The sequence below is a fragment of the Medicago sativa genome, chromosome 1, assembly GCF_051527215.1.
Source record: "Medicago sativa cultivar Bolivia chromosome 1, Bolivia_mono, whole genome shotgun sequence".
NCBI lineage: Eukaryota > Viridiplantae > Streptophyta > Magnoliopsida > Fabales > Fabaceae > Medicago > Medicago sativa.
Window position 1 is genome coordinate 67567260 of NC_140749.1, and position 26866 is coordinate 67594125.

The 26866-nt window shown below is 32.2% G+C and overlaps 3 protein-coding genes across 4 annotated transcripts; 2 read left to right on the top strand and 1 right to left on the bottom strand.

The window, feature by feature from the left end:
* Window positions 1–2050, bottom strand: LOC146956646 (HR-like lesion-inducing protein-like protein). The gene is made up of 5 exons (XM_085730307.1): window positions 1894–2050; window positions 810–933; window positions 624–713; window positions 386–484; window positions 1–299 (listed from the first exon to the last, which is right to left on the bottom strand). Exons 1-5 carry the CDS (start codon window positions 1959–1961, stop codon window positions 198–200), a joined length of 483 nt encoding a protein of 160 aa, XP_085586433.1. The 5' UTR covers window positions 1962–2050; the 3' UTR covers window positions 1–197.
* A 7133-nt stretch (window positions 2051–9183) lies between these two features.
* Window positions 9184–11729, top strand: LOC146956647 (CASP-like protein 5B3). Of its 2 annotated transcripts, none has more exons than XM_085730319.1 (3): window positions 9184–9377; window positions 10842–10974; window positions 11272–11729. In XM_085730319.1, exons 1-3 carry the CDS (start codon window positions 9319–9321, stop codon window positions 11512–11514), a joined length of 435 nt encoding a protein of 144 aa, XP_085586445.1. In that variant the 5' UTR covers window positions 9184–9318; the 3' UTR covers window positions 11515–11729. The 2 variants fall into 2 exon arrangements, with proteins under 2 accessions (XP_085586445.1, XP_085586436.1); XM_085730310.1 differs by having other exon boundaries at window positions 9212–9483.
* An 11220-nt stretch (window positions 11730–22949) lies between these two features.
* Window positions 22950–25410, top strand: LOC146956648 (WAT1-related protein At5g07050-like). The gene is made up of 7 exons (XM_085730323.1): window positions 22950–23187; window positions 23569–23631; window positions 23713–23829; window positions 24127–24364; window positions 24453–24614; window positions 24714–24865; window positions 25021–25410. Exons 1-7 carry the CDS (start codon window positions 22982–22984, stop codon window positions 25151–25153), a joined length of 1071 nt encoding a protein of 356 aa, XP_085586449.1. The 5' UTR covers window positions 22950–22981; the 3' UTR covers window positions 25154–25410.
* The last annotated feature ends 1456 nt before the right edge of the window (window positions 25411–26866 follow it).

Consider the following 26866-nt stretch of genomic DNA (forward strand, 5'->3'; position numbering starts at 1 on the left):
TTAGCAAGCAAATCTAATCAAATCTTTTGTTGATAACTATTCTTAGCCGCAAGTACAACAGAATCGTAAACGAAAGCTCAAGCACAACCAATCCATAATCAAATTGTGCCGATTAACAAAAACAACCATTCCAAAACATAGCAACACAACAATTTGACAACCTGTTCTTAGTAAACAGACACATATCTTTCTAATTTCTAGACTGCTTTTGCTTTTGGGGTCTTCTTCCTCAACTGTTTTCTGGGAATTGAGTTCTTCATCCCTATGAAAAATAGCAATGCACCAAAAAGTGCTGCGTTCTGCAACCAAAAGTAAACACATTATTAGATTGTCTTAGAGATAAACCATCAGCCAGAAACACAGGAAATAGCAAGAGTTTGCATACCTGAATGAACTCATTTAGCAACAAACCGTATTCCGGCTTAGTAGGTCTATAGTTGTAGAAATCATACAGAATAGGGGTAGTAAGCGCCAGATGTGAAAGCTACATAAGTTGAGAGGAAAAAACTCAGTTTATAATATAACATTTTAAGACCAGAAGAATATCAAAATATGAAAAGTATATTTCAAAAATGCCAATATCTATGTCTATTCATTCTTCAGCTAACAGAGGAAGCATTTACCAAGAGAAAGGATCCAAACGTGCTGCCAAACACAAATAGAATTCCTCCAACTCCCTTGAGAAATATGATAGTGGCAACGAATTGACGAACCTGTATGAAACATTCCAATTAGAAAGAGAATCACAAGTAAAAATCGAGGTCATTCAGACAATCCATAACGTATAGGAGAAGAAACGATAATCTTACATAAGTTGCGTTAAAATCTGGTATCGCTACCCCCAATTTGGAGGATAAATTTTTCCTCAAAATCGTGAGCTTGGGAATCAATTCCTTTGAAAAGGGTCCACCAGTGGCATCAAATTCATTAAACCTAGCAACAACATAAATTCTATATAATTAGCAAATTAAAAATGACTTTAGCAATTCAACATTTGATTGACTAAAATCTTTGTCAAACAAAAGTATATGCTACATAGGCAAAGGACATTCATAAACATCAATTCAGTGATCTACTTCAAAGCAAAATACAAAGTAAAGTAATAACCTTCAATGCAGAAAAAGCTACAACTTACTACAAAAATACATTCCAAGTAACAAGTCTCCAAGACATTATATCATAGCAATAAAATTTAGTACTAGACCAACAATCTTTGCACAAATGCATACGGATCTATTTGGATTGACTTACTTGAGCTTATCGACTAGTCTAAGTACTTGTGAGACTTTTGGGAGAGCTCATGGAAACAATTTATAACACGTTCATAAGTTGTTTTCAGCTTATTTCCATAAAACTCTCTAGGATAATACGTTAACCCTAACAAATCTATGTAACAAATACCATTGAAAAACAAACTTGACCGTCTTCTATTCCACCAGATTTCAAAACACAGTTAAACCTCTATTAAATGCAAACTTGAAAATCCTCAATAAATTGAAAAAAGCAACTTAAAAGGAACAACAATGAAAACAAGCAACTTAAAATTTCAAGATTTCATTGGTTAATAATTGTAAATTACTATTGCACAAGAATATTTATGTTAAAGATAACACAACATTACAATCCCAACAAGTAAAGCATAATTTAAAACATAATGAATCAATAATTCACATAAAAATCACAAAGCATAAAAAAGAACTCTTCTTCCTAACTCATCACTAATAAGATGCACAGTTACAAGTAAGATTTGTGGGATCCAAAATCCAAATCTGGTGAAAACCCAGATGCATAAAAACGGAAATAAAACGGAAAAAAGATAAAAGTGGCAATTTTGAAAAGAATGGATCTGAAGAGAGAGAGAGAGAGAGAGAGAGAGAGAGAGAGAGAACTGACATCTGCCATGCGGAGAGGATGAAGAGGGAAGCAAAGAGAACACGACCCATGAAGGAGAAGAACCCCATTTTTGTTTTCTCTCTCTAGCTCTCGGTCACTGTGTTGCTGGAGAGAGAGAGAGAGAGAGAGAGTCAGAGAAGAAAATATGAAGAGTCGCAGTGTTGTGTTGCACGACACTCTCCTTAATCTGACCAATGGGAAGGAACCAAATTATGTTTGTTTTTTTGTTGAGAAAATTATGTGTTTTTTTATTTAAAAAAATAGTAGATGGGATAATAATAGTATTTTTTTTAAGAAGTAATAGTAATTTTTTATATTTTAGGGTAATATTATGGACATAATTTTTTTTCCAAAAGGGTTTCCAACTATTTTAGTAAAATAGTAAAGAGTATTGTAAAAAAAGAAAAAAAAAATATATGTGGCATTTTATTTAATATTGGGGGGTCAACTTTAGACCAATTTTTTCAATCCATATTAAGGAAATTTTTAATTTTATTAAAATATTTTAATTTTTAAGGGAAATGAATAAAATTTATGCTATAGTTTTACGTTTGGAATTTTTTTTTTAAGGAAATTTGTAATTTTATTTGAATATTTTAATTATTTTGTTAAACTTCTGATTTTTAAAGAAAATACTCTAATAATCCAGAGTTCGAACCGGAGGTAAGTAACATATAATCAAGCATAAATTCTATCAAAAATCAAACTCGAGTTTTATGAACGATTCGTCTTAGAAGAAAGTTATTAACCCCTCTAATTCAATCATTTAATTAAATATTTTAAATTTTAAGTTAATTGAATAAAGTTTATGTTATAGTCCCCCTAAAATAAAGTTTATGTTATAGTTCCCAAAAAAGTTTATGTTATAATTTTATGTCTGGAATATGTAATTTTTAAATCCTCTCAAAAAATAATTTTATAAGAGATTTAAAAAGAAAAGTTAAAACACCAAATTTGTGTTTAGAAAGTAGCAATTTACTCGTGCCTTCATTCGAATATGCTGATTTTTATTATACCATGATAGTTTTTTTTTTAATTTATAATATTATAATTTTTTTAAGAGGGCAAAATGAAATATATTACCAAAGAAAATAAGTCCCTCCACACAAGGTGTGTGAGAGAGAGCTTAAAGATAGTTACATAATGTGCCACTCACGACGACTCATGCGCCTCTTCATTATAAATATCGGTTCAATGAAAACAGGCCTAAGACAACATTAGGTCATCTGCTCATCACACACCTCTTTCTTGCAAAGGGGGTGCTCACAACAATTCAGGTGACCAATTCAAACTGAATGGCCACGTCACCCAAGTTGCATCTAAAATCTCACTCGATGTTACAATCCATACGGATTCGTAACCGTCGAATGCCACAGTGTGTCACTTACGACGACTAATGTGCCTCCTCATTATATAAGATGATTTTTCACGTTCACCAAAGATATGATTCATTTAAACTCTAAACCCCCATTATTTGCTCTCTACTAACTTGAGTGTTGGAGTGTCTGCAGATACACACGCCCCACCCTTCCAAAGCTTACGAAGACTCAAAACCACTGCATCGAACACCATTCATCTTATTAGGTTAGATCAATTACTAATAATTTAGTGGTTACAACAAGGGTTCAAGTAAAAAATATACTCCATTCCATTGCCTAGCTACAACTTTTATATCACACGTGTACTCTGTTCCTCTTTTGACGTTCCGATATGGGACTTAAAACACTTCGTGTTGTAAGACAAAACTTGGCTATATTCATAGTGTGGGTGTGATGCAGGGGTGGCCCTGAGCATAGGCAAAAGGGGAGACAACCCAGAGCACTGTATTTTCAGGGGCACCAAAATTTTATTTTTTACCTATATATATCCTAAAGGAAAATTTTTTTATCATTTAAATTATGTAAAATACTTGCTAACAAAGTTACAGGGGCCATCACAAAGTCAAAATTAATAGATGCATGTAATTAAATAAAATATTAAATAAAATCAAATAATTACATCCACAATTGCGACAGTAAAATTAGAATAATGATATAGAGTATGAATAATTTAAGAGTCGGATTTTTAGCTCTTATGCATTAACACTCAAGAGTCATATTATTTTACCTGAGTTTATGAGTATCCTTTCTTTTAATTCTCAATCTCTAAATTATATATCTCAATTTTGTTAACACAGGAACACAAGTCATTAACTTTCGGCAACAACCAAAAGCATAATTGTCAGTGTCGTATAGATATAATAGTCTTTTATGAGTAGGTTTCGAACGATCTATTTATTTATTAAATAGTCATACAATTCTTATTTATAGATATAATAGTAAAAAATCAAACGATTTCTTGGAGGAGGAGGAAGAAGTCTCTTGACAGTGGTTTATGAATATAAACATTGAATTATGATCCATATGCACTAATGTGTAAAAATGCTCTCTCTAGTTACTGAATTCTCAAATGTCGAGTGCGGACTTTGGAGCATGGATCATATTTGGCTCACATTTCAAAGATCCATACTCGTATTCTTTTTACGCAATGTCAAACGAAAATGTCCAATAATCTTCCGATTCATTTCTTTTATCCTTGTATATTTTTTGTTAAAATATATTATAAAGACACCATATCATGATTTACTCAAGACATCTAAATTTAAAAAACCGACCTTAAATGTGAGAGGGTCCGCACTTTCTTTCTTCCTTCAATTTTGAACTTCAACTTACACGCAAAATCAGTATGTTTACCGAATCAACGGGTTATGTGTCATTTTCATTTTTTTCTCTCTTACAGAATCACGTTTTAACATGTAAGAGAAGATTGTTAAACCAACTTGCTAGTCTCCACAGCAAACTTATCTTCACTTTTCACCTTTTTCTGTCGTTCTCTTTCTTTTAATTCCTTTGAATTCGTTTTCCTTAGTGGGTTCAACTACCCCTATTGCATCTTTAATGGTTCACTTCTTCCTATTAGCATCAATGAGGTATGTGTCTTGGCCTAGGTTATAATGTCGGATCATCTACGATAAAGACATCCATTTTTAATACTCCATCCGTTTCAAAATGAGTGTCGCTTTAGCCAAAAACATTTGTTTCAAAATGAATGTCGCTTTCAGTTTCCAATGCAATAATAACTTTTTCTTTTCAATTGTACCCTCCAATTAATACTCTGCACACTACTTCCAAAGTATTACTTTTAAAACTAACCAATAGTTAATAAGGATAATTTGGTAAAATAATCGTTCTCTTTCTTTTAATCATTGCATTTCTTAATATGTGTGTAAACACTTAAAACGACACTCATTTTGAAACGGTGGGAGTACTTAAATGGGTACTACGTGTATACATTATTTGTTTATAATTTTTTAATGGTACTCCCTCCGTTCCTTTTTAAGTGTCACTTTTGGAGAATATTTTTGTTCCTATTTAAGTGTCACTTTACATAGTTCAATGCAACATTAAATGTTATTTTACTAATATTACCCTTATTTATTATTGTGGAGAGAGAAATATATGTAATGAGATATTAAATAAATAAAGTTATTATAGTAAATATAGAAATTAATGTATCAAAAGTAGCAACATTTATTGATTGTCTTGGTTTGTGTAAAATGTCAAAATGTGACAATTAAAAAGGAACGGAGGTAACAGTATCTAATAAACGTTTAATTACTTCAACCCAACATCTCACACAAATTTCTTAAGCGGGACCTACTAATCATCTATCAATAACTTTATATGATTACATTTCAATTTTTTAATATTAAAAAAATGTGGATCCCACTTAAGATTAAAGTCTTAAGTGAGACTCCGGTCATATAAGATTCCGAAAAAGATTTTACCTAATAAATACCAAATCTTAAAAGGTTAAGACCCTCCCATTAGAGATGATCTATCTGAAATTAAATTAAATGGTAAAATGTGTAATTTTACCTTCTGTGTAGATTTTGAATTGAAAAACCAAATTGGAGTTTATGAAGCCCAGATACTTGATACGACACAGATACGATACGACACCGATACGCTGATAAGGGAAAATTTCAAATTCAAGATACGATACGACTATGATACTTTAATATAAAATTAAATTTAAACTACAGATTAAAACGTAAAATACAAACTATGTATTAATACTCAAAAGAAAAAAAACAGACGCAAAACCTAGTCCCACATAGTGGCCAAACAGACATAAAACAACAACGAGACACAACAATGAATTTGCCTTCATATGGCAATTAACAGCAACAACGTTCTCAAAATAACAAAAAGAGACAAAAACATACAGTGGACAATAACAAAATATAAATACAAGTAATATTGATAATAGAGAAAGTGATAATTAGTCAATTACATATATGATATATCTCAAAACAAGTACATTATTGCTTAGTCAATTATATATCTCCCAAAAATATATAGAACATCGTTAGTGTTTTACACCTATATCTCAAAAGGAACATCATTGCCTAATATTCATTACTTAATAAGAGTTAAGTGTTATTTGAGTTAACACTAATATTCATTTCTTTCCTTTTTTTTATTTTAAAATAAATAGAAAAATCATGTATCCCTCACGTATCTTCGAAGTATCTGAAAATTATCACACAATTGTTTATAGAAAAAATAAAATTTAATTGTCGGATACTCCCCTAATATGTACTGGGGCGTATCAGACAGGTATCAGTGCAGGATACATATCAGATACGTTACATCATCAATTTTGAAGTATACGTGCTTCGAGAAAACATTGTAATATAATTGTTGATTGTCCACGGAGATTTTCGTCTTTCTCTGATTATGCAATATACAGAGCAAGAAAAAAGCACATGTACACAAAACAAGAAAGATACACAATAAACATGGCAAGAAAGGAATCTATGTCTATAGGAGCAAAATGGTAATAATATTTAAATTATAAAAGCCCATTTCAAAGGAAACACCTTGAACTGAAGGGAAAAGAAAATTGAAAGATTGAATGCAATGAGATTGAATGGAAACACTTATAAAATCTAAACAAAGAAATTTAATAACTTGTCACTGCATTTCAATTTATTCCACCACCTTCTATCAATTCAAACAAAATCTTAAGATTATGTTTAGATTGATTGAAAGTGGCGGAATCGAATGGAGTGAAATAGAGTTAGATTTCATTATAAATTAAGGTATTGATTCCCCATGTTCCTTCAGCATCCTTAGTATGAATGATTTCATGAATACACCATATGTTTATGCAACTAAACTCTATAAGTGAGATCAACACTTTTATAAATAATTTTGTTTATATGCAATTTTTTCAAAAAAATTGGGGAATGGGGAAATTAATATTAGTAACATTTGCACTAAGGGTTAATTATGTTTCTGGTCCCTATAAAATAGCGACCTTGTAAGTTTAGTCCCTACTTAATTTTAATAGCATTTTTAGTCCCTATAAAAAAAAATTTACTTATAATTTTAGTCCCTGCTAAAACAAAGTTTGATTAATTATCCTTAAACTCTTAAATTTTTGAACGATTTTTTTGAGACAAGATTAGAACACTATGAAAGGTTCGTTTACTAAAATTTAGAATTTTCTAACATGAAATGAATTAAATATGAATTTTTTAAAACGACAAAAGTTAAAGATAAAAAGTAATAAAATCTGGATGTAGAAATCAAATTTTGCAATAATTTTTTGCGGACGAACTTTTAGTAATGTTCTAAACATGTCTACAAAAAATTGTTCAAAAATTTAAGAGTTTAAGCATAAATTAAACAAATTTGAATTGAGTAGGGACTAATACTCAGTGCAGAAAAACAAAATTAGGGACTAAAAATGCTATTAAAATTAAGTAGGGACTAAACTTACAAGGTCGCTATTTTATAGGGACTAGAAACATAATTAACCCTTGCACTAATGATCACTATTCAATTGTATGATAAGTGTCAATTTTAATTGAAATTATGAGTGTTAATATGTCACATGTATTTATACCTTTTGAATGAATTTTAGTGTGATTTTACACCAAAATGCTAGTTGTTGTAAATACTCCACGTAGATGAAGTTTGTTCTTAGTTTTTATGGTTTCATCTAACTATCTTTGTTAGTTTGGATGTGAGCTTAAATAAATTCGTTAAACTCAGATTAACCAAAAAGATGCCGACGTAGGAAATTTGCTTTAAGCGAATCTATTTGAGTTTAAACGAGGTTTCTTCAACCTTAAGTTTTCAAAATTAGCTTAAGCGAAATTCTTTGAGCCTAAGCTAATTTTCACACCGCCCTTCTTTGAGCTTACAAGTTTTTTCACTTGATGGTTGTGTCCACCAATCACTTTACTAAAATTTTCACTTTTGCCTTTGTGTTTAATCACCACCAATTATATTTGTATAAACTGGCGTAGATTTCATATATGTTACTTTGATTTAAGACATCAATGATCTTCTCAACTTAGATCGACTTGCTTCAATTGTCCACATTCTTCGCGAAGAAAATAATTTGACTAACTTCCTGACTAAGCTTGATACTTCTTCTACCTTGAAGCTCATGGTTCATAAATCTCCTCCAACATGCCTACGAAACCTTCTGCTTGCAACTCTCTCCAAACTTGATTCCGTAGATTATACTACTTTTTTTTTCTGCTTTCTTTTCTTGTTTTTGCTATTAGCTTTGTAACCAATCTTTTTTAAGTATGTAAAGATATATCAATTTATATATTTTAAAATAAGAATAGACTCCAATTGCCGGCCGCCAGTCGCCGGAAGCTAACAATACTTTATATACGAGAAATGCTAAAGAGTATTCTTAAGACATTGGATTGGGGAACAAAAATAGAAATATTGTGTTGAAAAGTGGTAAAAAGTAGTCAACTCAATTTGTAAAAAGTTCAAAAATTATTGTTTCTAATGTAAAACTAGTAATTTTGATTATCTTAACAAGTGCTCTAACTTTAAGGCACTTGTTAGCCTGACCTTTTATATATTATTATCCATAAGCAGTTTCTAGATTTTTTTTACAATTAGTTTCTAGAATTTCTAAAACAATAAAAATATATGTAAAACAATTTCGACAAAGGGTTTAATTTTGACAATGTTGATATTGTTAAGTTTCATATGAGATCGAATCTAAAACTTAGGAATTGTGTCTAATTACCACTTCATTGAAGATTAAAAAAAACAAAACAGAAGTGAAAAACTTTCATTATCCACGCCATTGCGAACGAGGGACCCATGTTGGTGAGTCACTTTCATTTTGTCTGTGACACTGTGATGTGCAATTGCAAGCAACCAACCAAAGTACAGTTTTGTTTGGTCACACTTCTGACTTTAACCTTAATATAACATCATTTGACACCTAACCTTTTTCATTCTCTTTTGGTTGGTTTTATCATTTATGTAAATTATGCTCACCCCAGATTCCAATTTTCCCATATCATCACCAATTTGTCTTTGTTAGAGTGGAAAGTGGATGTTAAAGTTTGTATACCATTTGGGAGAGAAAGATGAAGGATTTTCCTGGTACACCAGGTACTGTCCTTGGTTTGATTCTGAGGTTGTCACAGTTCATTTTTGCAGCAGGGTCAATTGCTTTCATGGTTTCATCATCAAGTTTCTTTAATTTTACTGCCTTTTGGTAATTCAAGATATATTTTTTTTTTATTTTGGTGTGATTTTGTTGCATGCTGTTAAATTCTCAGAATATATATTTATGATCAATTGTTTTAGTTGTATATGAAGCTTGATTTTGGATGCTATAATATATTGAATAATCATAATATTGATATGACTGAATCAAATGTATATGAATGAATTAAAAAAATCCACTAGTGAATGAATTGTTTACTTTATTGACATCGGTTTCCATAAGAATAGAAATTGAATGAAAAATGTCTTATTTGTTGGATTAGCAAAATCAATTTATGAACCTAGTTGCCTCTAAGAGAAGGATGGTAGTGAAAGGATATTCAAGAATGATGAAAATGAAGCTCGTTGTCTAACATTGAATAATGTCCATTTCAATTGTACTCTCAATTGTTCCATAACCCATTCAAAGTTTGAGGATAGACCTTATTACAAAGGTTGAACCAATCAGCATAAGCTGTCGCTGTTCCTTAATGTGGTTATTCATCCTATTCTTGACCTAACTAAATCTCTTGCTGACTTACTTATTATTGTCTCTAAAGGTATTTCCCACAATGAGTGGAGATATCACTATTTTCTAGATCAGTCTTTATAAGGCGAGGACAATCATCACTTCTTGCGCTAGCTTTTGGTTTGTCGTGTTAGCCCTAGTCCAAATTTTAAGATGATATCTAAGCCTATTCTAGATATATTTTATGTTATTCGGCCACTCACGTTTATCTACACTGGATGTCTCGTGCTGGTGGTGAGGGGGTCGTCGAGATCTCATATCGACTAATGTTATGACTTTTCCTCACTAGTTGAGCTAGATTTTGGAATTGATTAAGGCCTAAGCCAAATTCTAACTCTTAAAACATACATTCTACTTGTCATCCTTGTTCCATTTATGATTTTTTTGGGCTTTCATCGTTTATGATCTTCCTACTATGCTTAAATATATGCTTTGTCTTCCACCGAAAATGGCATGTTTTCGCTCTCCATGCAAATGGGGACTTAGCTGGCTGTGGAATTCTGAATCAAACGAAATCAGACCAGTTGAGAATGTAGCTGTAGACAGTTTGGAGATGGAGGCAAGAAAGAGAAATTTGTTGGCCAAACATCCTTTGGTGAAACATCCCTGAAATACGAGATAACTGCACAACATCAATTTTTTGTTTTGTTTCATGCATATATGTTGTTGTTTTTTCCATATAGTAATGAAAATATGTATAAGATGAGCTGTTTTACCATCAATATTGTGGTCTGGAAATTTACTCTTATAGCGTGTATATGATGAACTATTTTGTTCGATATAGCATTCTTGGATTCATATGGAATTACTTAATGCTGACCGTTCCATTTGAATTGCAGTTACTTGATAGCCGCAATGGGTTTACAAGCCATTTGGAGTTTTGTGCTTGCTTTAATGGATGCATACGCTGTGGCGAGAAGGAAAGTCCTTCACAACCCTGTACTGGTTTGCCTCTATCTGGTTGGAGATTGGGTTAGTCTGAGCCAAAACCTTGACTACGATTAATTTGTTACATACAGCTGTGTTGTCAAATAGTGGCTATAGCAGCGCTATAGTGCTATTGTGTCGCGGATTTTGAGAAAATCGCTTTTGTTCTGCGATATGCTATTTAGTACAAATTGTTATCAAATGGCGGCGCTCTAACACTCTAGCATAGCGGAATTTGAACAAACAGCAACTTTCCGCGATCCACATTGACAACATTGACATATAGTAAGAGTTTTAAAATCATGGATTTTCATTTACAATTTTCTTGACCACTGTCCACAGGCAACAGCGACACTATCTCTAGCTGCGGCGTGTTCCTCAGCCGGCATCACAGTTTTGTTCTTTAATGATCTACAACATTGCTATTTTGGAGAGGAATGCCGAAACTACCAGCTTTCAGTTGTGTGTGCCTTCTTGAGCTGGATACCGATTTCAATATCGTCCTTAATTATGCAGGGTAGCAGAGACAATATATTGATTCCACAAGTATTTGTCTCGTCGAAAATGTCTTCATCTTGTTCATAAATTTCTTTGAAAGTGTCAATAGGAAAGGAAATAGATTAGGTTTACACTCATTCAAATTGATTCCTTCATTTCAACTAGAATTGTGATAGCATCAAATAGTAAATAGACAGAGAAAAATGTATTTGATTCTTGCATGCAAAGAAACTAGTCTACCAAAAGTTGTTACAAATTACAATAGTTATTAAGATGTAATATCAAAGAGGTTATTGATTTGATATTCGAATTCTCTTTTCAAAAGGACTTGCTTGTCATTTGATGCAAGTATAAAGGACTGATGAACTGTGTAAACTATTTTGGCCATCACCGATTGAATTGTCTTTGAAGAATGTATCTACTATGTGGCTAATTTAATGCACTAGGGCCTTTGATTATCCGTTGACATTTCGAAAATTGTACTAGCTACTAGCTAACAAGTAACAAGGTTCACCATGACCTAGTCTTGTGAAGAAAATCTAGCTCCTTTTCTAGCACTAGCTAAATCATGGAGATTTGTTTCTGCACGCATGACAATCAATGGATTTTTTCTGGTGGCCAAATTATCAGGTCCAACTTTTCCCACCCCGTGTTAATGGTTTTCAAGTGTGAGTGGTTTAGTCTCATTTTGTACATGAGAAATTTGTTCTTCTGGCCCCCTCTATAAGGCATAGGCCCCACAAAACTCCCATTTTATCCCTGCATAAGGCATTCAGTAGTTACAAACCGATTTGTTTAGGAGGTGACTCCCGTTTGGCCCATTTCGGGAGATAACTCCGGATGTGTATAATTTTTATGCCAAAACAGAATGGTAGAGCTTCATGTTCATTGTTTATGATTCGAAAGTTGAGAAACTTAAACTTTGGGCACAAAAACTCAATTCTTCATTGAATCCTTCACTTTCAACAAACCAACGTCAAAGAAATTGTATATGTTGGCACATTTTTTCTAAAACCTAGCAAGTAAGTGTGAACATCTCTCTTTTTAGTTTTGTTGTAGTTTAGGGTTGTTTATTTGTTGATGAAATAAAAATTGTTTAGGGTTTGATCAGCAAAGTATTAGTAATAGGAATGATTTAAGTATCGTTTATGTATAATGGGAGTGGTTGTTTGTAATTATTGAAATGTGGTATTCAAATATTTTTTAGGAATGTGAACGAAGTTTTTGTGCTATAATTGTTCCAAGAAATGCTAGAATGATAAGTCCGTGTTTTCTTGTTTGCAGTTCTAGATATAGTTGACGATGTTGGTAAGACGAGAAATGGACAAAAGACCTTGCATAGTTTCGTTCGTAGATAGTGTGTGGCAAATGGTCCTCCAAGACGTTGTTATAGTAGGAGGGTGCGAGACGTCGTCGAAGTCTCTAGTTCACATCCCAAATCAAATCACCCTTACTATCTTACAAATATTTTTTCAATCGACCACAAGAAGATTCAACTATGTTTGTTACTGTGTCACCAAAATGCATAACACAGTATGTCTACACTCTCACAATTTTTTCCTTCAGATGATCCAATCGGTACTTCACGTATTTCAGGAATGTTGAAAATTTTACACACATTTCAGAACTATACAACATCATTTGCATATAATTCCTCCGAAGGAGACTCCACTAAAACTTCTCAAACATCCACCAAGGTGTTACATAAATCCATCGTCTTCACCTCTTTTCCTTTGACACCTTTGACTTTGCAATGCAACTTGCACTTAACTCTCACATTTTTCGAAATATGACACCGACACACTAAAGCACTAGATGTTGGAAATATATTGGCAACAACATTCATCGGTGTGGTATCCCTGTGAGTAACAATTACTTTTGACATAATTTTTTTACACTTCAAAAGATTTTGTAGAACCCAAGTGAAATTATCCTCATTTTCAGAAGTTAAAAAACCAAACCCAACAAAATATGTTAGCTCCGTTAAGGTGACACCGACTATCTCAAGGAATTGCATTTTGTACTTGGTTTTATAAGTGAAATCCATCAACAAAATAGTATGAAAAGTGTTAAACAATTTGATATATTATGGATGTGCCGAAAAAATGTATTGAACCGTTTTTAACTTACCAATCGTTCTATACTTGTAAACATAGATGTGGTCGTCCAAACAATCCTACAATTGTTGCAATTATGTTCTCGGAGACCTACATAATTATAATTTTTTGTATCTTTTACGTGTATTTTAAACTTGGTTGATTATTGTTGCATTGTCTTTCCTTCTATCTTTCAAAGTCGACAAAATATTTATTGGTTGCACCATATTTTTTGTCATCTCACTAACAAGCTCATTCTCTTCCGCATTATAACGACCAACCAAAATATGACCTTCTAAATTTGACTTCATCTAATAGTTGTGCAATTCCAGAAAAAATACTAAGACTCTATTCATTCGATGCCTTAAAATAACCACACAACTTAAATGAACATCCAAATTTTTCCTTGAACCGGTGTCTTTTGGTTTCAACTTCTTTGTATTCACTTGTGTCTTACCGGTGTCTTTTGCCCAATTCCCCAAAATCTCCTATGATTTGATGGAGTACTGTTTACAACCGGTGTCTTTTGCTTTTATAGCTTTTATAACTTTTATAAGATTCATATTTTTCTTAGTTTATAGAAATGTTGTAAACAGTACTCCATCAAATCAAAGTTATAAAAGCTAGGTGGAGTCCGGATTAGGGATCCGCAAGAATCATTTAGGCCATCCATTGGTTGTGAAGTTTTTAGCTAGTGGGAATCTGAATTGCCAAATTACACGTGATTCACCTTTAAATTACTTATTTAATTTAGACACCATAAGGAGTAATTATTTTATAAATTATGTGTATTCAATGTGTATTTTTTTTTAAATGTGTATTCAATGTATTGAAAATTAAAATATTTAACTTTATTAAATAACAATTGCTTATTTTGAAATGATTGAAGAGTGTCGTAGAGACACTCGTTAACAAACCCTTTATTTAAGATGTTGGTCTGGTTGTCTCAACTATTAAGCTAATAAAACCCTTATTTTTTAGACCCTAAATTTTTAATATTTTCTTTAACTAATATTCATGTATATATTATCACTACCTTTCAAAAAATGTATATATTATTACTAATAATGAGATATCAACATTTTTTTTTATAACATTTCATGTTTCCGTGAAAATGCATTAATTTCATGATTCACCTTATGTAAAGGTAGAAAATGATTTTTTTTCTTCAAATGCATACATTGCTTATAAAATTTATAGAATAATGTTGACAATTCCTTGTTTATTAATGCGTAACATAATTTTTCAAAATTAAAATCAATAAAATCTTATATGTGAACGAAATTGTCTCAACAAAGATTAAATGAATTGATTTTATTATCTTTATCTATTGAAAAAGAAATGTTAAATGAAATCTTTAATAAATAAATTTGCATATAAAAAAGCCCAAAAAATAAAATTTAAATAAAATATCTTGTCAATTTTTTTTAAAAATTAATTTAAAAAACATCACATTCTTAAAGTTCTCTTCATGCCTCAATGTTAATTGAGACGGCCATGAATGATTGTATATCTGTACACATAGGTTTGGAGGGGAGGGGAAGAAAAGACTTTGGAGTGAAAGAAATATAGGTGAAAATTGAGAAATCTTTCACATTATTTGAAAGAGTATTTTTTAGATGAATTAATGCTTATGATTAATATATTTTTAATTTTAAGAATATTATAACAACATATATTAAATTTAAAGAATTCATATAAACTCTCTCAAACCCCCAAAACTCTCCTCCAATACAATATTTTAATTCCTCCAAAAGAGGAGGGTTTTATATTTTGAAGAAAAATAAGCCCTCTAAAACCCCTCATTCCAATGTCCTCTATTACTTCCACTTACTCTTTCCTTTTTTTCTAAGCATTTCATTCACTTCCCCTCCAAACTCGCAATCAAAGCCATAGGGACAGGCACAATATTCACCTTAAATTCCACTTAAAAAATGGAGGCATAGTGATAGAATGGCCTCACAGACGAGTAGAGATCCAATTTTCTATTGTTACCTATGTTGATCATCTGTTTTAAATCAACGATCGAGATTATTTAAAGTTAATTTGAAGAAGAATATATAATCATTCGATCTCAAATTAATTACAATGTTGTAACCAAAAAAAATTAATTACAATGTTTTTTTTTTGGTAGATAGACGAAATGACAAAGCCATTATAAACTCACACACACAAGTGGAAGTGCCGGAGTTCGAACCCCGGTCAAGGCGTCCGACCTAACAATTTCTACATGTGTTACGACGTATAACTGCATGATAGGGTCACACCAGTGTATACGGTTCTCACATAGTGGAACAATGAAAGTGACCGATCTGTTGATAGAGACGAATCATGAGCACTTCAATAGCATAACACAAAAGAAACATTATTAAGCACATTTTATTTCCTTTCATTTCATTTGAAAGCACTTCAATAGCTTGTGTTCGTATGTTTCTAGAAACCTTTTGTGCTATTCATTATATACCTCTTTAGTAAGAGGCATAGGGTAAAGGAAAATAGAGTGTGAAAAAGTAATTAACCCTAAAGTAACAAGTTTTTAAATTAATTAATAGAATTATTGTTCTATATTCTTTTTTTTTGTCTTGTCTTAATAATACCAACACACACCGGACGTAAATCGAACTACATAATTCAAGAAAGTGTTTTTCATCAGAGATCTTCTATGGTTGAAATGTTTCTAACCATAATCAAAACAACCTTGCAAATTTTCTTGATGAGCTTTTCTCGGAACCGGCAAATACTTGAGACTACCTTCAATGATTGGAAGAAGTAAGAAGGTAGTCTCAAGTAGAAGGAAGAAGGAAGAAGGAAGAAGTAAGAACTCAATCTTCATAAGGGTGGCATACAATTTCAGTAACATTAAAGTTGATGTGTGTGAATTTGGTGCCATCACTTGCAAATGTAGGCAAGTTTTTTCATTTTCTTTCACAAACTCTCGTGTAGAGTTTATTAAAAGACAAACAAATGAAGCTTCTCATTGTTATTTAGAGCGGCTACATCCTTAGTTAGTTTCTATATTTTTACATATATATTTCTACGTGTATCCAAGGTTAGCTATTAATGAAATGAATTGGGCTCTTTTCGTTAAAAAAGAAAAAAAAATTAATCAACATAAATTAATAAGAGTGGTAGATACTCATAGCGTAGTCAAACTTCAAATAAATTTACCACTGTTCTAGACCAGCTAGATGCCGATTCACGCCAAACCACATTGATAGAGCCCACGAAACAGGGCATAACACTTGAGGGGACACATTAATTATGGTGTGGATCACCACGTCGGAACACACCTCCATCTCATCTTCACCATCCACGTGGCCTCCAATTGCTCTTTGATGAGGTGCCATATTTCGCAGAAGCCATTAAAGTCAACTCAGCCTATATAAGGGTGACTCAACGTCACCCTCAAGGTACGATTCATTTTCACACCTACTCACACATAAACAACTTCATTTCTCATACTGACTTGAACGTTGAAGGGCTAACGTGCTTGCATGCACCATTCACTCTGCCATGAAGACTCCACTGCTACAACGTTGGAACATTCACTCGACTGTTGCCACTCTCTGATTATTACCGGACAGATCAACCACCAATCATGTGATTGGGCTCGAAATATTAGGATTTCCTCTCAAAACACAAGGGTTAACGCAAAAAAAGAAGTAAAAATTGACAAATAAAAACTCGATATAAATTAGAAGCCAAAATGCGTTTGGATGAATTCTGAGACATTAAGACAAATAACTGGCTCCACCAACTAAATGTCAAACCATAATTGGAATTTCAATCATATCAAGAGCATGAGTTGAATTTGTGATTACTTACATGACTTCGATTGCCAATCATAGAGCAGAACATGTAAACGTGAACGTGATTGGCAATTCAAACAAAGAAGAATTTTAAAATGCAAACATATGAGCTGTGCACAATTATTTCATGGTCGTCGGTCATGCATCTAAATGAAAAATGAATTCATATGCACAACTTGTGAAGGGAAATACTCCGTTTAAGATAAAATATATTTTTTTTTCTTTAATATTATGCTTAAACAAAGTGATAAACACCGTTTAAACGTGCGCACACACACGATTGTCGGATATTTAAATTTGGATGAAGACATCCAACCTAACAATTTCAGTTGAGCTAGGTTTTATAGAGTCTTTTTTTATAAGGCAAAAGATATTAACAATCAAGTCCATGTACCAGACGAACATGGACCGACAAACAAAAACCACAAGTCAAATAAATCGTATTATATAGGTGGAACACCCAAAATGAAATCATAACAACACTAATACAAACATCACTTAAATTGAGGACTACCACCAATACCAATAAGAAACCTAACTACCAAAATCAAAGGCAATACCTAAAAACAAACCCAAACTCCCACACTTCCTCATGAGTGGCCATAGAAACAAAATTTAATCACCTATCGAATGCTACCATAACCCCTCCAATAAAATAAAACCCTTGAAAACATAAGCTTAACTTCGCATCACAACAACTAAGCCCAATTAAACACCAGACCAATGACTTATTCCAACACGCTTTCGGATTCCACCACCGCTCGTTCCCTGATCCGCCGAAGAAGACACCTTTACAAGCCCAAAAATTTAAGTCAAGAAACTGACACCCGATCTCGAATCAAAAGTGGTCGACCCACCATACTCCTTAAACAAATCACTAAGGCACCCCTCAACTCCCGGACTACTACTTGGAACTTGGACTGGTATAGGTCGACCATACCATGTGACTTGTAATACCTTACTTGACCGACTAGCAAGATCTCACTCAACACTGGTTTGATTGTTCAAGTCAGGTCAGCTCAGCTCGTTCTCACGCAACCCTAGTCCACACGTGGCCGTACTAAAACCAGACAACCAATAGGATGTTCTGGATCATAACTTAATAGGTTTTGAATGATCAAAGAAAGACCCATTAAATTAGCACATTGAGGGTTATAAAAGGAGGATTTTGGATCTTGAACAAGGTATTTTTCATCTAAGTCTTATTTAGAGTGATCTTGAAATTCCACCTAAAACATTTTACTAAGCAGCTCACCTATCGTAATTAACTCGTTTTTACAAACATGAACACAATTAGAGATTAACTCCCGATCTCATTTTACGGACTCTTTAATGGAACTTTTTTTGTTTTTTTTATACCATGCTTCATTCCACATGTACAATAAACTCTTGTTCCTAATAAAGGAAGAGACCGATGTATTGGTAGAGCAAGACATGAGCCGGCAAGGCATTCAGTGATGGATGCCTGATTTTCAATTTTTTGTATGGTCTATACTCTATATAGATCACTACTAGTGCACTTATTTTCGATAGATGTGTGATTAGTTTGGCTTCAACTCATGAAAAATGGCTTTCTCTTTCTTCTTTTTCAAATCATTTGAATTACAAAACCAATTATTATACAAAAGTAGAATGAGCATTGATAATGTACACGTGAACTTTGTACAGTTAACAGAGACATTGGCAATTAGGGGTCAACATTCCCCATCGACATTCCATTTTTCTTAATCAACAATTTGTATGGCAAATGAGAGGGTTGAAAGAACTCGATTAAGGCTCGTTTCATTTCATCGATTGGGATTTTTACCGATAATTCGTTGTCTAGGTTAGTGAGAGTTGAAGAGTATAGAGGGTATGACAATTATTTTAATTATCGACAAAAATAAAACTCAAAGTAGTAGGTGAAATTTTTATATCAGGGATTATTTTGTGTTTTATTTTTGTCATAACTAAATTGACCCGTAGAAAAATTGTGAAGGATCAAAATGAACCTTCAGTCTTTTTTTTGTAAGAAGGCAATTAATTGTAAAGCACATACCTTTCTTTTGCTCTAATTTAAGAGTTAGAATTTCATTGCTATTTTTTTATTAATGTAAATATTTTGATTGAACTAAATTGAACTGAGTTGAAAATCAAATTGCGTTGGGTCAATCCATTTCTTTTGTTATGTGAACTATATGCGTGCAATTGTAGAGGTTAATCTCTTGAGTCGAGTAGAATCTCAATATATGGTAAAACTCTATCAAAATAATTAAATATTGATGCATTTTCATGTTAAACTAAAAAAATATCTCTACCATCTCATCTAAGTGTTCTTGGTCAATCCATTTTTATTTGTTTCTTTATGTATTACCTTTTTTAATTTTTATATTTTTTATATATAATATTTTCTTATAATGTTAGGCATCCAATTCAAATAAGGTTGAAACAAATATACCAATTGAATACACACACACACATATTGATGATAGATAATGAATAGCTAAAAGAAAAATAAAGACAATCATCAAAACCACCAAAATTGAAATAAAGACATTATCATATTATTATTTTTCTCTCTCCTCTCTCCCCCTTTCTTCTTCTTGTTTACCAAAGAGGGGTGATTTAGAGTCAATTTTGACCAAAAATCACCCCTCCAAGTTGTTTTTTCCTCTATCCTGATTAAATAAGTGATTTCCACACATTTTGAATTTCCTTTCGTTTGCTTTTGTGATTTCGTCGTCATTGCACGACTTTGTTTGTTTTGATTTTCCGTCCTTGTACGATGTGTGTTTGATTCCCCGTTTTAGTGCGGTGTTTATTTGATTCAGGTTGAAAAATTAGCTTTGAGCAAGTGCATATCCGATCAATGACTTTGGTGTCGTCAACGTTGCAGATCCGGAGATATGAGTATTTCGAAGACTTGAATATAGTCATATTTGTAGGCATATGTACTTTGCCGTTTTATGCTATTAACATGGATGTTGTGAGTTAGCCTAACAAACCTAAGATAAAATATCTTTCTTCTTAAAACACACAACTACTATTAGGTATTCAAATTTGGATGAAGATCTTGTTCCTAACGAGGGAACAAACCAATGTATCCGTAGAGCAAGGCAGTCTATAGCTCTCTATAGTGTACTGATTTTCGATCGATGTATGATTTTAGTTTGGCTTCAACTAAATTTCATGAAAAAAGACATTCTCTTTCTCCTTTTTCAAATCATTATTTGAATTACCTAACTAATGATTCTACAAAAACTGCATAAGTATTGATAATAGATAACAAAGAATGGAATCAGGGGTCGAAATTCCATATTTCTTAATCAACAATTTGTACAGCGAATGAGAGCTTTCAAAGAAGTCGATTGGGATTTTTTAGAGTGAAGATCGATTTTTGTCATTTACAATTTTTGCTCGAGCCAATTTTTTTTTTTTGATGAAAGCTCGAGCCAATTTAGTTCATCCCAAAGATAAAATTCAAAGTAAATTTTGAAATTTTTTTTTGAGGGAGAAAAAGAAGGAAAAAAAAAAGCAAAGACTATTTTGGCTTTTAATTTTGTCATGACTATAATGACCTTTACGAAAATTATGAAAGACAAAAATGGATCCTCACTCCTTTATTTTTATTAGAAGACAATTAATTTTAAAGCACGTTCCTTTCTTTTGCTATATTTTACAAGTTAGTATTTCATTATATTTTTATTACTTGTAAATATTTTGATTGAAGTAAATTGAATTGAGTTGAAAACCGAATTGCAATTGGCTCAATCCCTTTTTTTCAATGAGCTGGGTATTTTTTGCATGCAACCGCATAAATTAATCCTTCAAACCGAGTATGACCGTAATAGATGATAAAGCTCTCTCAAGAGAATTTTAGCACTGCTGCATTTTATGTTGAAAAAAAAGATATTATCATCTCATCCAAGTGTTCTTGATCAATCTATTTTTATTTGTTTCTTTATGTATTACCTTTTTAATTTTAATATTTTTATATATAATTTTCTTACAATGTTAGGCATCCCATTCAAATAGGGTTTAAATAAATGTGTGTGTGTGTGTGTGTGTGTGTATATATATATATATATATATCGAATGAAGATATTAATATATTGGGGATTATGGAAATCTCGTACAATCCAATTTGATGCAATTTTTAAAACATGGGCTATTGAAAAAGCAAAAACTCCAATGATTCGCTTGATATAAACCACAAAAAATTTCAAAGGAAAAGAACACACCATGTTGCCATGAATGGGCTCAATTTGGCGATAAATGCTTTTGGGAAACGAATGCTGCTCTTTACCCAAACAGTTCTGCTCATTCCCAAAGTAAAAGTCCAAAATGCCCCTACGCAACTTAAGTTGCGCTAGTGACCAATGTTGCCTTTATTAATCTCTTAAAGGATGAAGTCAATTTCTACTCATGTAGAATTGGAAAGAAGATTCAAACCCTCCAATTGAACTATAAAATGTTGTTAATATGTCAAATATACAGTATCGACAATAAGTTGACATACAGTATCGACAATAAGATTAGCCTTCATTGGATGGACCGCATCTTATAACAATAGCCAATAGTTATATACATTATGGATTCCATAGTTATAGATGCTTTCCAAGAAAATCAAAATATCAATAGTAAAACCAAAAACAACAAACCGAGGTTGTTTTTGTTTGTTTAAGTTCTGTGTCGTTTTCTAATAAAAAATTAAAGACTGTTAGCACGATCCAGATAAAAGCAAAGGTACTGTGCATCCTTCATTCTCACAGTGTTATTCAAAGTTTATATGAATAACTGACACAGACGGGAACGTATGCTAGCAAACGTTAAACTTAAATTGAAAAAAAAAACAAGTTTGCAAGCGAGAAATTTGTGAAAATGGGGTCATGTAATCCACCAGAAATAGAGAAAACTCTCTGAAATATTATTGAACAAATGAAAACCCACTCTTAGGCTACAACTATTAAGCTTAAATAGGGAAATAACATAACTCTAATGCGCCGAAAATAACAAACTGAAACAAAAACAAAAAATTACTAAAATTGAACTAAAATAAAAATACTATAAAAAACAATATGGAAACCCTCCTACATCAATAATAACATGTAACAATTAATTTATTCATATAACACGAATCAATAAGTCATGTTACCCAAAACACCTATTTCTCGTAGTAAGGATGCAAAAACATTTTAGGTATACAAATTTCCAATATTTAAAGTAACAATTCAAATATCAATTTCTCGTAGTAAAACACCTATATTAATATGATCCCCTTAAATGGATGGATAGAAGCCGTTTTCTAATCCAATTCATTCATAATTATACATGCACCACAGGTTTTGGCCATGTAATATTCAACCGACACTGTTTCAAAAATGATGATTCCATAATAAAAAAGAATGGTAGACATCCAAAACTCGTTCACACGTTAAGAGAGATAGAAACAAAGAATGATGTGATATGTTGTTAATGTGATAGAAAAAAAGAGATAAATAAAAAATATGATGTTGAATGAGTGTATGAAATTTAATGATGTCGAAACATAAGAGTAATTCTACGATATATCCTCTATCGTATTGGGTTCTAGTACTTTTTCTTATATATATAGTGGGAATGTGGTAAGCTACTAAATAAGTGCAAGAAAGAAACATCATCACTAAACTTATGGAGAAAAAAGTACTTTCTCCTCTACATGTATACAAAGAGTTCAAGCCACACCTTATCATGGTTTTAGCCCAAGTCGGCTATACCTTTTTATATTTTATCTCTGAATCTTCCTTCAATCATGGAATGAGTCCTTATGTTTATGTTACCTATCGGCATGTTCTCGCCGGGGTTGTGATGTTTCCTTTTGCATACTTTCTTGAGAGGTACATGTACATTTCTCTTCAAAATGCATCAAAGTTCATAGTTTGTGTTTGGCCGAGTGCCTTACAATCATGATTCTTGGTGTAAACCGAGTATCCTCCATGTGCGCAACTGCAAAACTAATCCCTCGAGTCTTGTGAGATCCAAATGGACGGCAAACTCTCCCTAAGAGTCTTAATGCTGCTGCATGTCCAATGCTGGATTCGAACCCAGAACCTTGGTTAAGCTAGAAGATTAATATCATGATTTTAAATGAGCTTGATTTTGTAAAAAATTAATTAAAAATACAGTTTGAACTCTTAAATAGTTGAATATTGTATAATCATATATGATAGAATATTCTCACTTATCTTATAACAATCGTTTTTGCTGTTTTCTTGCAGAAGTTTAAGACCAAAGCTGACACTTGTTCTTTTTATGGAAATATTTGTGCTTTCTTTGTTAGGGTAAGAACAAATAAAAAATGTATGTTATTACATTGTATGGAAGTTTGGAAACATAATTTGTATAATTTTAAAATATGGCAGGATCACCATGGCACTCAATTTGTACTTTGCAAGCTTAAAGTATACTTCTCCAACATTTCTTGCTTCCATGTTCAACACTATAGCTTCCATTACCTTCATTATTGCAGTGGCACTCAGGTTCGCAATTCTTGATATAATGGTTTAAATTAAATATATTTTTAACCTTATAAAATTTCTATTTTTTGTTTTTGGTTCATGTATCCACTTTTGTGTCCTTCCAAATTACAAAACTAAAAACATGCAGTTTTGTAATTTCGAAGAATGAAAAAGTGAGTGCTAGATTCTTCAACGGATATTGGTTATCGATGAAGTCAGTGAATATATATACACGCATTGAAAAAAAAATTTAACCTATTGATTTCGGAGCATTTATAATTTTTTTTTTTATCTATAAGAGAGTTGACTTGAATGCAGGATTGAGGTTATTGATCTTAGAAATCCACGTAGCATAGCAAAAATTCTTGGGACCTTGATATCCTTAGCTGGTGTTTTCACCATGACACTATACAAGGGACCTGTTATGAGAAACTTGTGGCATCCTCTAATCCATATTATTCAACCAAAAAGTTCTTCTATCAACGAGAGTGGATTAAAGGGTTCAATTCTTACTGTCTCATGTTGTGCCACGTTTTCTATATGGTACATTATGCAGGTTCACACCTTAACTCATAACTAGTTTTTAGCTTGCAAATACTATCAAGTATATTATAACTCTAATATCTTTGTAATTGGAAATTCAGGCATCAACTCTAAAAAGATACCCTGCTCAATTATCACTCACTACATGGATGTGCTTTATTGGAGCAGCACAATCAGCTATTTTCACAGTAATAGTAGAACATAATAACCCTTCAGCATGGATTATAGGGCTCAACATTGACTTGTGGTCCATAATATATGGGGTTAGGTTTCTTAGCAAGTACAATGTCTTTGTAAAAAAGTACTAGCTACCAAATATAAATTTCTAACATTATGCATCAATCATTCAATATTAATGACAGGGAATTGTTGGTGGTGGTTTATTGATCTACATTCAATTATGGTGCACTGAGAAAAAAGGGCCTGTTTTTGTCACTGTATTTAACCCTCTTTGTACTATATTTGTGGCAATACTAGCATACTTCGTCCTTGGTGAAAAACTTTATCTGGGCAGGTAAAACTTTTAACGGTGACAACGTATTAAAGTTAAATTCTTCCAATTTTTTTTTTACTATGAATATGTAGTAAGTGGACATGTTTTTCATAGATAATAACATTATTTTTTTACCATAATTGTAGTTCTAAAATTTGGTTCATGTAATTCTTTAGCATCATAGGTGCATTTATTGTCATCATGGGTTTGTATCTGTTGCTGTGGGGGAAAGAAGGTGACAAAGAGGTCGATTTCAAGACCAAAGTTAAAAGGCAGTACAAAAATGGAGGAGACCTAGAAGAATGCTGAATATAGCATGTAACTTTAGTAGAGGTGTCCATCCAAGTATTTAGAATAAAATTTGCACATCATGAGGATTTGTAGGTTTATTCTGGCTATAATATATTCGTTTTTGTGTAAAACAAGACTTCACAAAGTTTGTTTTTAGCTACTTGTTTTACAAGACAAAAATTTAGTCTATGTGGCCCATTTAGACAAATCAGTTACATGATTATTAGTATCGTACGATACATAGAAGTTGAATCATGAATTGATATTAAACAAAACTCCATCGATGCGAATTTCTAGCTAGTATGTATATATTTTGAACATCTCATCTTGAATCTTGGTTTATTATATGGATGAATCTCATCTTGAATCTTGAATCTCATCTTGAAGTTGAATCATGAATTGATATTAAACAAAACTCCATCGATGCGAATTTCTAGTATGTATATATTTTGAACATCTCATCTTGAATCTTGGTTTAGTATATGGAGAATCCTTATTTACTACGATGAATATCTATTCATTGTAATAAATCACTGCCTAAATATAATTTAACTTGCCGTTTGTTTTTTTCAATTTTGTATTGCCAACCTTCAACTTTTGTCATTTGTTTTATTAATACTTGAATGAGTTTAGATTTCAACATTTCTCTAATTACATGACAATCAATCTCTATGTGTTTACTTATGTTGTCGTCATGCAAATTTTGGTGCTTAGCCGACTCGCTCCCAGCTCGCTTTCACTCAAATTTATTCTTTGCCTTGCACTCAAATTCTTTGTTGCTTTGTGAATCAAGTCGAAACCTACAAAAAGTGATAGAAACTCGACAATAGCATCTTACTAGCATAAAACTAAAATTGTTATGTATTTACAATAAATTGGGGTTTTCTTTTACAAAGATTACTTGCGAACGAAGTTAATAAGTGCAATGTAATTTAACACGATTTTAGCATTTATCAACCACATGTAGAAAGAGGGGTGCAATCCCAAAAGACAAAGTAACCAATTTCCTACTATCCATAATACCTAGCCAAACAAAGTTTTTGATTCATTTGTCTAGATGTTTCAATAATCTTAAAGGCCAAGAATAAATTTTAAAACTCCAAAGGAGCATGCCATGAATAACTAAATTTACAGGTTGAACCCTACCCTACCCATCAAAGAGAGTAATTGACCTTTCCAAGTTACAAGTTTGGTTTTAATTTTATCTTCAATGGATTGAAGATGAATATTACGAGACTCTTGCAAAAATTTACACTTTATGGGACTATAACAAGACCAAAGTTAGCTCCATATTATATTCTTCAAACATGAGGGTGGATGGAACTAGCATTTATTTGAGTAGCTTTGAAAAATATCAGCAAAGAATGAATGATTAGGGATAATGGTTCTTCCACTAGACATGCAACTAATTCTGCCATGTGTAACAAGTAATGATAATTGATAACTGTCCGCTCAAGACTTCTCTTTCAATACAAATTAAAAGATGCGATGAAAAAGGTTCACCTAGTCTAAACACTCTTCAAAAACTAACGAAATCCACAACTTTCTAATTTGATTAAAATAGAAAAACTTAGCATATTGGAGGATGGTTGATATTTAACAATATAATTTATGACTAAACACAAAGGCTTTGAGAACTTGGAGAAGAAATATCATACACATAAGAAACTTATAGAATCAAACAAGGAAAAAAAACCGTGTTTTATACATCTGAATTTTACAATCTATATA

What these genes read in the sequence shown, in the direction of transcription:
- LOC146956646 (XM_085730307.1), bottom strand. Translation starts at nt 1,961, where the DNA reads ATGGGGTTCTTCTCCTTCATGGGTCGTGTTCTCTTTGCTTCCCTCTTC. An exon ending in CGTTTGGATCCTTTCTCTTG is followed by an intron (nt 485 to 623) that starts GTAAATGCTTCC and finishes CAACTTATGTAG; the next exon opens with CTTTCACATCTGGCGCTTAC. An exon ending in TGCTAAATGAGTTCATTCAG is followed by an intron (nt 300 to 385) that starts GTATGCAAACTC and finishes TTTTGGTTGCAG; the next exon opens with AACGCAGCACTTTTTGGTGC.
- LOC146956647 (XM_085730310.1), top strand. Translation starts at nt 9,353, where the DNA reads ATGAAGGATTTTCCTGGTACACCAGGTACTGTCCTTGGTTTGATTCTG. An exon ending in TTTAATTTTACTGCCTTTTG is followed by an intron (nt 9,484 to 10,841) that starts GTAATTCAAGAT and finishes TTTGAATTGCAG; the next exon opens with TTACTTGATAGCCGCAATGG. An exon ending in TCTATCTGGTTGGAGATTGG is followed by an intron (nt 10,975 to 11,271) that starts GTTAGTCTGAGC and finishes CACTGTCCACAG; the next exon opens with GCAACAGCGACACTATCTCT.
- LOC146956648 (XM_085730323.1), top strand. Translation starts at nt 22,982, where the DNA reads ATGGAGAAAAAAGTACTTTCTCCTCTACATGTATACAAAGAGTTCAAG. An exon ending in TTTGCATACTTTCTTGAGAG is followed by an intron (nt 23,188 to 23,568) that starts GTACATGTACAT and finishes GTTTTCTTGCAG; the next exon opens with AAGTTTAAGACCAAAGCTGA. An exon ending in TTTGTGCTTTCTTTGTTAGG is followed by an intron (nt 23,632 to 23,712) that starts GTAAGAACAAAT and finishes AAAATATGGCAG; the next exon opens with GATCACCATGGCACTCAATT.